Source organism: Nuphar pumila, chromosome 2, assembly GCF_984573655.1.
Source record: "Nuphar pumila chromosome 2, dmNupPumi1.hap1.1, whole genome shotgun sequence".
In the NCBI taxonomy this organism is placed as follows: domain Eukaryota; kingdom Viridiplantae; phylum Streptophyta; class Magnoliopsida; order Nymphaeales; family Nymphaeaceae; genus Nuphar; species Nuphar pumila.
Window position 1 is genome coordinate 129,176,469 of NC_143250.1, and position 11,216 is coordinate 129,187,684.

The window sequence follows — 11,216 nt, forward strand, 5'->3', positions numbered from 1 at the left end:
ATCCACAATTCGGTTGGATCTCGGGTCTCGGATCCAGGCCACGCCCCGTGTAACGAAACAATTAAAAAAAATAGATAAAGGCAACCCGATACGGGTTGCCCGATAAAAAAAAAGAAGGGTTAGGGTTCAGAGTGAACCCTAACCCCACACGAAGGAATCGCAATGGAGAGGGGGGTCGGAGCGCGGCCGCCGGGAGGAGGGTGGAGATCCCCTTCCTTTTCGAGGGTCACCCCTCTTCAAATAGGGGCCCAAACCCTTTCTTCTCCTCCCACTCTCGTTCTCCTACCCTCTGCCTCTCGTCTCCCTCTCGGTTTCACGCGCAACATTGGGACCTCCGGTACCGGCGACCTCCCACCCGCGGCAGACACCTTCTCTTCCTCCCTCTCTCTCGGTCGACCTCGCCTCTCACTGTCTCTCTATCTCCCGGCTTCTCTCTCTCTTCCTCTCGGAATCCCCTTCACAGCGCCGAAGCCGTTGAGGCCAGTGGAAGCACTCTCCTTCTCGCAACAACCGCAACCCCCAAGCACCAGTTCGGAGGTACGGGTGTCTCTATTGTCTTAGATGAGAAAAAATACATGGATTCGTATTCCATGTGGTATTTTAGTGAAAATCCAAGGGAGGAGAGTAAATCTGAACATTTACTCTAGTATGTATAGATTGGGATTAATGAGTTTCTTTTTCCTGTGTTTTTATTTAGAACGTGTGCATCCAGGCAAAAGATTTCTTTACATATTTATTCTCATGATAAAACAGAATTTTTATTCATGTTAAAAGACTGTTTATTAAGTGTTTGTTCCATGGTGATTTTATTTCCATGAATAACCTAATGTAAAAGTCATTGGATGTATGTATGCTGTAAACTCGAATATTTTGCATCGGAATGACTTGCTTTTCAGATCTGTAATGAAGTTGTATTCACTGTTAAATTGTTAATGCATCTGAACTGGTAGTCTGGGTTGTTTGTCACATCACGTGAAACTCTTCTTTTTAATTTCTGTTGTGGTTGAAAATATGCAACAATCATTTTCTTCTCTGGCAAGGATTTCTTCATAGTCCTAAGCATGGCTTGTTGGTGTTGGGCACTGGTATGGTACTGACACCAGCTTGGGTGGACATGGGCTTCATATGCTGTTATTACAATAAGAATAAAATGGAGTGTCCAACTGTGCACTTTTTTATTTTCGTGTCTGATATTCTAAAATTGTTTTCAGCACACTTATTTTATATATTTTTTTTATCGCTGGACTGACTGGCAGCCCAGCCGAGTTGGGCTCGGCTGGGCAATGCCCACTCCCTGTGGGTCTGGCAGCACTTGCCCAGTGCTGGCAGATTCCACATGTATCAAAAAAAATAAAAGGGTTTTGTTGGGGTGAGCTGGCTGTCAGCCCAGCCGAACCCAGTTCGGCTGGCCTGACAGGCCGAGCCTGGTGGCAGTGGAGCCCCAGCCGAGTACTCGGCTGGGCATGGGTTGGAAGAACAAAAAAAAAAAGATTTAGTTTAAAAATATTTTTGTGTGCTGAGCCTAGATGGGGCAGTCAGCCCAAGCCGACTGGGTCGGCTGGGTGGGTTTGGTTGTATGCCAGACCCGGCCGACTGGGTCGGCTGGGTCAAGTGTATTGAAAAAAAAATGTGTATATTTGTGATGTGTGTGTTTTCTAAATTTCCAGATTTTATTAAGTGTGTGTAATTTCAATGCATGTTAAGAATGGGATTTTCTCATGTTTTAACTATGTATCATGTGCACGAACTGTATGTCATTTTAAGTCTTGGTTTCAAGTTCATGCCTACCGTGGACATAGTCATTTAGGTGTTTATTCCCAGACCTATGGATGAGCTGGACTGTATGCATGAAAAGAATAATCGGTTTCACCATCTTGGATATGATATGCTGACTCAATGTTACACTTCAAGGCTGCACTTTCCGTTTATATGTTTGTGCATATATTAAATGATGCCTTTGGCACATGTACTATTACCAGAATGCTCACAAGTGTGATTAAAGTGCGGGCTGTGCAAAAGAATTGCATATGACATGGGTATGTAAAATTGAATATGCATTTGACATGAGCATGCAAATTGAATGAAAGCATGCATTTAACATGAATGTGTAAACTCATACGCATGCATGAGAATATTGTTGTTTAATGCACATTTCTATATTGACTTACATGATTGTGAATGGAAAGGCATGTGGAATGAATGCATATGGGGAAATGATTGACGATTTTTGCTTGTGAATGTATTGATGGTCAGTTGGATCATCAGGGGCTGGATGAGCCCCGAGAACATGTTGTTCTCTGTTTTAGTTGTTTTAATGCATTGTAAAAATCAAATGTGATATTATGGTTTTTACTGCACTGTTCTATATTGCCACGGACTGTGGTCCCGTGAAGAGCTTGACATGTTGATTTGCAAGCTTATGTTATTAATTTTGCATGTGGATTTGCAAATGTAGAAGAGATGAATTAATAACAAGATGAAAGAAAGTAAAGAACAGTGTAAATTATGTTTTCTTGATGTTCCTTCTTTAGTGTGGGAATCTTGGATGTTGCGGTTTAAGAAAATCGTGAGAATACAAAAACTTTGTGTGCGTTATTGTTGCCCCTGAACCCGATATTGAGGTTCTTCTTCTGACCATGGTTTTAAGGAGAATCTGCCACTTTGCCTGGAGGTGGTGTGTTTGACATCGTTGTTGTTGTTTTGGTATACCAAGAAAATGACACAAGTGAATGTTGTTTTCCATGGTGTCCCCGACATTGGATGTTGTTTTTCAATGTTCCGATGGATGGTGTTAATTCCTTATATCGGTCGAGAGCTAAGTTTGGAACCTAGTAAAAAATACAAATTGTGTGTTAAGTTATCCTGAGAACCCTACTTGACCTCGGAGATTTTTACCTGTTTTACGTATCCGCGGGCATCGGTAATTAAAAAGAGAAACTTAAATTGTGTGCATTTAATAGGAACATGCATCTGAAAAGAAAACTCTGATAAAAGGATAATAACGCGTTCATGCATTGTACATAAATCATGTATATTTCTGCTATGCATTAAATCATGCATGTTTACTTGTCTCCTTAGTTGTTATATGTTAATGAAGGCATGATGTTGTTCCCTAGTGCATGTTAAATGCCCTTATCGCTTAAAGTGTGGTTCTTGTGGTTTATTAAAAGGTCTCTCATGCCTAATAATTATTTCTCTCTTGCGTGAATGGTTAATTGCCTTAGGAATTACTTGTAACTGTATCCCTCTAAAATATTACATGAATCTTATTTATGTCATTTATTCTTATATGATTCACTAGAGTGACCTGTACGCAGAATTCTTCGAATTCTGACACCCTACTTTTATAGTTTTTTACAAACACAGGTGATCAGTGAAGTCGGCTAGCTCCTTGAAGGTACAAGGGTCACACTTGTTTTAGACTGTTTCACCTATGGACAGAGTGACTCTCCTTTTTTGTTTCCTTTAGTCTATTTTGTTTCTTCTAGTTGTTGCCTTACTCTCAGTTTGAGTATGATAATGTTTCTTTTGAGACTGATATTGATTCATTAATAAAAGGTTTGGTTTGGGTGGTTATGGATGATAATTGTAAGTTCTATTGTGGTGTGGTTGGCTATCCAATTGAAATTGGAACTGTAAGAACTCCGGGTCTCTGGGATTGTTTTCGCACTTGTAAAACGGTTTAAGAAAAAAAATACGCATTTTCAAGGGCTATGAGTTGGGGTCGTTGCAGGTTTGGTATCAAAGTCACCACAATATCTTACGCTTTTATCATCCTTTTTGCATTAAGTTTTAAATTTTTGTAAGTGAACCCTGTCCTGAAATGTCAGCAAGTTGTGCCTCATACTCCAGAGGAGTCTTTTTCACTGGTAAGGTTATTTAATACTCTTATTTAAGCATTGAATCTTTTATGCTTGAGTGTATTCATGGGTAATTCTCTTATGGTGTGCATTAAGAACTTTGATGTAATTGTATGAAGGATTTTTGTTCGGGATCAACCCCAAGGGGGTAGGATCGATCAAACAACAACAACTACGCCTTCATCCCAAAACAATTGGGGTCGGCGATATGAACCAACAAAGAAAATCATTCTGGGTCTTCCACATGAATCATTCTCCTCCAATCATTTCTATCCAATGTCATGTCCTCGGTGAGGCTCAAAGCATTCATATCCTTTCCTATCATCTCCATCCAAGTCTTCCTAGGCCTACCCTAACCTCTTTTAACTAATATATTTTCCCATTTATCCATCCTTCTAACTGGAGCATCATTAGGCCTTCGTCGAATATGTCCAAACCACCGTAAATGATTCTCTCTCATCTTATTTTCAATGGGTGCAACGCCTACCTTCTTACGTATCTCCTCGTTCTGAATCTTATCTTTTATTGTATTTTCACACATCCATCTAAGCATACGCATCTCAGCTACACTCATTTTTTGAATATGATGTCTCTTGACATCCCAACATTCCGTACCATATAGCAAAGTGGCCTAATAATTGTCTTATAAAACTTTCTCTTCAACCGCAATGGCATTCTACGATCACACAACACTTCAGTTGCAGTTTTCCATTTCATCCACCCAACCTTTATCCTATGATTTACATCTCCATCAATTTCTCCATATTTTTGAATGATAAATCCCAAATATTTGAAACAATCATCCACCGATATTTCTTGCTCACCAAGCTTCACTACACTCCCATCACTACTTTGTTGCTTACTAAACCGACATTCCATATATTTTGTCTTACTCTTACTCAACTTAAACCCTCTTGCTTCCAATGTCTGTCTCCATAATTCTAACTTAGCATTAACCCCAGCTCTAGACTCATCAATCAAAACAATATCATCAGCGAACAACATACACCATGGCACATTTTCTTGAATTGATCTCGTAAGCTCATCCATCACTATAGCAAATAGGAAAGGGCTTAAAGCAAATCCTTGATGTAACCCAACCGTTATAGGAAAATTGGTTGTCACCCCTCTATAAGTGCGGACATTGGTTAATACTCCTTCATACATATCTTTAATTATACTAATGTACTTGAGAGAAACACCTTTCTTCATTATTGTCCACCAGAGAACGTCCCTAGGTACTCTATCGGATGCCTTCTCCAAATCAATAAAAACCATATACAAATCGTTGTTCCTCTCTCTATATCTCTCAATAAGTTGTCTAAGAAGATGTATAGCTTCCATAGTTGATCTTCCAGGCATAAAACCAAATTGATTCTCTGATATCATGACAACCTTCCTCAACCTAGACTCAATCACCCTCTCCCAAAGTTTCATAGTATGACTCATGAGTTTTATACCACGATAGTTTTGCGAAAAATATATGTGTTGTAGATGTCGTATTCACGCAGAGGTGTCCCGTCTTCCTCTGGTGCACCCGCGAACTGGCAGGAGTAGAGGGATTTCATGATGGAGGCCATCGACACTCTGACCGAGACCATGATGGCTCAGGCGACACAGACAGCACAGGCAGTGCAGGCGGCTCAGGCCATACAGGCGGCACAAGCTGCGCAGGCAGCTGCGCGTGATCCTCTTGTCGAGGTTGTTCCAAACGCAGACGGAGTTTGTTTTGAGAGGTTCCTAAAGTTGGACCCACCGACTTTTGCGAGCAAGGCCGACCCAGAGGCAGCTGAGAGCTGGGTCGAGAAGATTGAGAGGGTGTTCGACGTCCTACATGTCCCTGAGGACAGAAAGACACCATTTGGCACGTACCATCTCAAAATCCGAACCTCCATCCCCGCACGGGGATGGATTTTAACCTTCATCACCGGTCCAAACGGGGGTGAGGCGGGGCGGGGCCTCGTTTCCCCTTGGCCTATTGTCATCCCTTAGAAGGATTAGGGATGGAGCGAGGCGGGGATCGGGATAGGGCGAGGGAAAGCGTCAGTCCATCCCCGCCTCCATCCCCGCACGGGGATGGATTTTAACCTTCATCCCCGCCTCCATCCCAGTTTCATGCCCTTCATCCCCGATCCAAATGGGGCGAAGCGGGGCGAGGAGAGGCGGGGCGAGGCTCTGTTTTCCCCCGGTCCACTGCCATCCCTATCTATTGGGACTCGACCTTCTCCTCTACTTTGTGTACTACTCTAACCTCCAAATTGGCTCTTGCCTTGATTCTTGTTATGTGTTTCCCCTTGATTATATCTAGGATCATCCTTGAACCAACAATTCGCTTTAACATGGCTTGGTTTCTTGCATATGAAGGGAACTGTGTTAGGAGCAACATTTGGTGTAGAGAGTATACCTCAACCTCCCTTATTGCCTCAACAACCACGTCCCCTATCTCCGCTAAAGTATCCACCTCTTCCACAGCCTCGTGAAACATTAGTGACAAAAATTTCCTGAGTTTTACTAGAGGCATCAACATCAACAAAAAAGTCATCTCATAATGTAAAAATTTGGCCCCTCAAATTCTCAAATGTAGGAAACAATTCCAAGTACTATAAGGTGGTAGAGAGGGCGCGATATTTAGGACTAAGACCGTTGAGAGCCTATTGAACCATATCCTTATCTGATACTTCATAGCCAACCATAGCAAGTTGATCAATGATGCACTTTATCTTATTCAGATACCCCACGATTGACATGGAACCTTTCTTCAAATTCTGAAATTCTCTCTTCAAAAACATTATCCTGGATTCTGAAATTTAAGAATATGCTTGGACCAGACTAGTCCAAAGTTACAATGCAGTACAATCATCACTTTAATAAGCACCTCCTACGACAAAGTGGAGATGATGTAGGTGACCAATGCCTGATCTCGCTTCATCCATGAAATAAAATCTAGATTTCTAACATTAACAAAAGAAATTACAACCTCATTGTCATCAAGGGATGATGGACCCATCAAGGTATCCAGAGAGATCTTGACTCCTAATGAAAGGGGTTATTTGCCTCCTCCAAGTTAGGAAATGGAATTGTTCAATTTTTCATAAACTAATTGGGGTAAAAAGGAAGAAGATAGGTACAACTGAGGATTTGATCCATGAATAAGGAGGATAATAAAAACAATAGAGAATGAAAAGAATGAGAGAAAGAAAGGAATGGGAATATTCAGACCATCACGTCAAAAAAGAAAAAATTGCCAACCTTTTTTTAGGTCAGAATATCATAGCAAACACGTACCAAAATTAACTTGATCAGAAACTTGATGTTTCTAACCTAAAAAAATTGTGAACTTTCAATGTAGGTGACGTGATATATGAAACCCAAATAAAATCTTAAAGTCTCACTTTAGTCCTCTGCCACCATATTCTCCCCATTAATCCCTTGCACAAGACACGTCAATCTTTTCCTCAACTGACTATCTTTTCCCCCTTTCCCTTGTTGATCTTCTTTGATAAACCACCATCTTTGTTTCTCTTCCCTCTCATGAGTGTGGGTCTTAGCTCAAAAATGTAGATTAGTGTGTTTGTAATAGACGGTTATTTATTAAAAATTGTGTTAGTAAAGCACGCAGAACCTATGAGCTATGTTGTCAAAGGCGCGCCTATGCGCCCGCCTAGGCGTGCCTAGGCGCCACCCAGATCGACTAGGCGAGCTACCTAGTCGGTTTAGTATGTATATATATATTGTTAGTTTATATATTGTTTATACATATATATTGAACCGTATATGTATATATTGTTGAGTATATATATACATAGACATATATACATATATATACTGAACAGTATATATATATATATATATTGTGTGTATGTTTTGTTTATCTACTTTATTGATTAATAATTGTTTGTTTTGAAATGTTTAATTAGAACGATGGAAGATGCAAACCCAAGTAATATTAATTGCATGGTTTTAAAACTCACTGAGTCAACTCGTTGACTCGGCTGACTCGGCTCGGCCCTCCAACGAGTCAACCCAGCAAGGCAAACTCGGCCTGACAAGACTCGGGCCTGACTCGGCTTGACTCGGGCGAGTTCTGGGATGTTTGAAATTTGATTTTTTATTTGAGTTAAACAAACATGGGATGAAGTACGGTTGTTACAGACAGAACATATGTTTTGTCTGTTATGTTCTAAGGGTCTGTCCAATCTTGGACAAGCAATCAAACAGACCCTTAGGGTCTCTTGTGAGTGTGTCCTTAGTGGTCCTTGTGTTGGCTGATTTGGTGGACTGATGTGCTCATTGGATTTGTGGTATGTGTGCTCTTGGATCTTCCCTGTGTGTGTGTGTTAACTTCGTAACAGGTACTAAGTATCACTATCATAGCATAATCAACTATAATATTTATATGTTGCATCTCTTTCGAGAATTTTTGTCATGCCACTTAATTTCATATTTTTCAACTGACACCAAAGTTATTCTTCAACTTACTCCGTAGTCCTTTGTCTAAAAAAGAAATTTGAAGGCTATTTAGCAGGATATCCTAGAGTTTTTTGCTACAGCATTAGTTGCTTTTAATGACCTTTGTTCATCTGTCAAGGATGTACATTTATATATGGTCACATGGACAACAAAAAGGACACATGGCATGCCATTGTTGTTCAATTTTTCATTAAGAATACTGTATAAGGGGGCATGACACAAGGGTAACTGGTAAGTTGGAAATATTCCTGTGAGATAGTCTGGGAGAGATCAGCCTATGCATTTTTCAATGCTACTACTCTCTATGAATGGTTTAACTAGAAAATGACAAACCCAGGAAGTAATACAAGCAAAAACCAAGCTAATTTAGTTGATGCCAATTGTTATCAGTTCAAACGCAACCTAAGAAAGAGTCACATCTCTCTCCCGATTTCAGTGATTACATGCCTTTACACAACCCAAGGATCTCTTGTTTACTGAAAAACATGGTTTGAGACAAATTATAAATTGTTTTTCTTTTAAAATCAAAAGTTAACAAAACCTGGTCCGAGTCACTGAGTTGACCCGTCGAGTCACGAGTCAATAAAGAACGAGTTGAGTCCCGAGTCACGGGTTTTAAAACCTTGATTAATTGTTTGTTAGATGTTTAATGTCATTCACTCTTATGTTTTGACCCTTTAATATTAATTGTTTTCTACATTGTTTGTTCTTCATTTTTTTTGGCCCGCCTAGGCCTTTTTGAAGGTCCACCGACTAGCCCTGCCTAGCGCTTTTGACAACATAGCCTATGAGGGGATCCTCGACCCTTATCCTGCATAGGATCATCTTAATAAGGACAAAGCTGATATATATGGACCTAAGACCAGATTTTGACACAAACTCCTATCTGGAACAAAATTGCAAAGAGCCCCATGAGTTCACTTCTCTCCACCCTTAGCTTTAAGACGCTTTGTTCCTCCCCCTTGATTACGAAAACATCCCAAAGATATGATTTTCGTTCTTTATACTAAAAAGTCTTTTGAAAGAATGAAGATTTAAGCAGGTGAAGAGCCACAAGGGGACCTCAGCAAAGCAGATGAATTGGTTTAAAATGCCTTAAAGCAAGGGAAAGTAAATGCCACAAGGTGAGAGAAAATCTGAAGCATATACCTAAGCCATTAAGAGATTGAGAGTTGATATATGGGAAATAACAAATTTGAAAAAGGAAGAAAGCTTGTGACAACATCTTCAAATATAACACTATGATGCATAGACTATGGAAAAGTTGGATAAAAAACATTTGTGCCCGAAACGTATCAACCACATCCCAATATGGGGCTTATCGCATGATGCAGAGTCAGTGCAAATTGAGTTGTGTCAATTTCCCTCTTCTACTAAACGAGCCATGAGAAACATTAAATGGTGGCAATAGTCTGCTTGAACTTCAATCTTTGAAGCTGGAATTCATATGAGAAATGAAGCCCACAACATATTATTTCTTATTAGGCCTTTACTGAGCTAAAGAGTGATAGAGAGAGAAGAAGGGAGCGCAAGGGACATGCACGAGAAAGAGATCAGAAGCACTACGGCTAAATATTACTCGGGTATAAGAAAACACCAGATTCAAGAAGACAGGCGAGAGTTAAAAGAAAGCCATTTCACATCTCATATGCATACTATTTTATTAATTGGATAGAAATTTACCATTTGTGGAGCTCCATAAGCTGCCCCATAGTGTGAACCATACTGTGTGGTAGAAGGTGCAGACGATCCTCCGCTAAACACCCCTCCAGAGGAGTGGCTGCGAAATCCACCACCCACATGCGCATCCTGAGGGCCGCCCACCATCGCAGGGTGTCGAGATGGCAATGAATCAGGGCTCGTCGCAGAAGTTCCATGGTACCCAGGTGCACCCTACGGGAACCCAATATTTAAATGCAAAATGGAATAGACAAAGATAGCATATAGCACAGAAATCTTCGGATGAATCCATTCAATGAAGAAGAATTGCTGAAAAAGATTACTCACAGATTGCCCATATGCATGCTGCGGCGCATACGATTGCTGCCCATAGGCATTACCACCCCCAGTTGGGTACATTTTTTCCAGCTCAGACAGTCAAGAAAGGGAGAGAGAAAAATCACTGCAACAACCGAACACACCGATCCCGATTGAGAAATAATGCCAAGATATCGCACTAACGAAAAGAAAACCCTGCAAACCGATCAAACAATCGGCTCCGTGATCAGAGAACGAGAAAAGCAGTAAAATTGAAGGTCAAGAAGAGGGACATGAGTTCCGATGGAGTCAATACGACAAAGAAAACCACGTCTTTGCTAAAAATCTACAAGACCAGAGAGAGAGAGAGAGAGACTAAAAGCGATCAACATTACTTAAAAGTGAAACTCAACAAGGCGTTGAGTCCCACAAGCACAAACACAACAGCAAAACATGAAAACACCATTTACACAAAAAACAGAAAAAACCCTAACACAAAACAGAAAACCGATAAGGACCACAGACATCGAGATGGTGATCGGTTGGTGAGAGAGAGAGAGAGAGAGAGAGAGAGAGAGAGAGAAAACGTACCCGGGAGAAGAAAAAAATGGGTTGAACTCTCGGATTTTAGCCTTTTAGGGTTTTGCGCTTTGCATCGCGAAAGGAATGCCCTCCTCCGACAAGCATATGTTGACAAGTATGGGGCGCAAGCGGGTTGAATACGGTTCGGCTCGCGGCATATTTGAATCCTAGTCCGAATATTTGGCAGCAACTCGTAATCCGTGTTAGACCCACTGAACTTGAACTCAATTTTTTTATTTTTTGATAATCTAAAGAAAAAACCGAATGACTCACCGCACATTCGCTGGCCTCAGGTTGAAAGGGTGTTGTGTATTCTTCCATAAACAG

General features: G+C 40.8%; 1 protein-coding gene across 3 annotated transcripts in view; it reads right to left on the reverse strand.

Annotated features, from left to right (window-relative positions):
• LOC149847089 (protein SHORT ROOT IN SALT MEDIUM 1-like) overlaps positions 1-10,982 on the reverse strand; it is a 48,842-nt gene extending 37,860 nt beyond the window's left edge. For 2 of the 3 annotated variants that reach the window (XM_089996801.1, XM_089996799.1), the window contains exons 1-3: positions 10,899-10,982; positions 10,338-10,523; positions 10,014-10,223 (exon numbers count right to left, since the gene is read on the reverse strand). In XM_089996801.1, coding sequence (XP_089852927.1) covers positions 10,014-10,223; positions 10,338-10,409 — 282 coding nt within the window. In that variant the 5' untranslated portion in view covers positions 10,410-10,523; positions 10,899-10,982. The remainder of the gene's footprint in view (positions 1-10,013; positions 10,224-10,337; positions 10,524-10,898) is intronic. The other variant, XM_089996800.1, reaches the window with a different exon arrangement.
• Between the last annotated feature and the right edge of the window lie 234 nt (positions 10,983-11,216).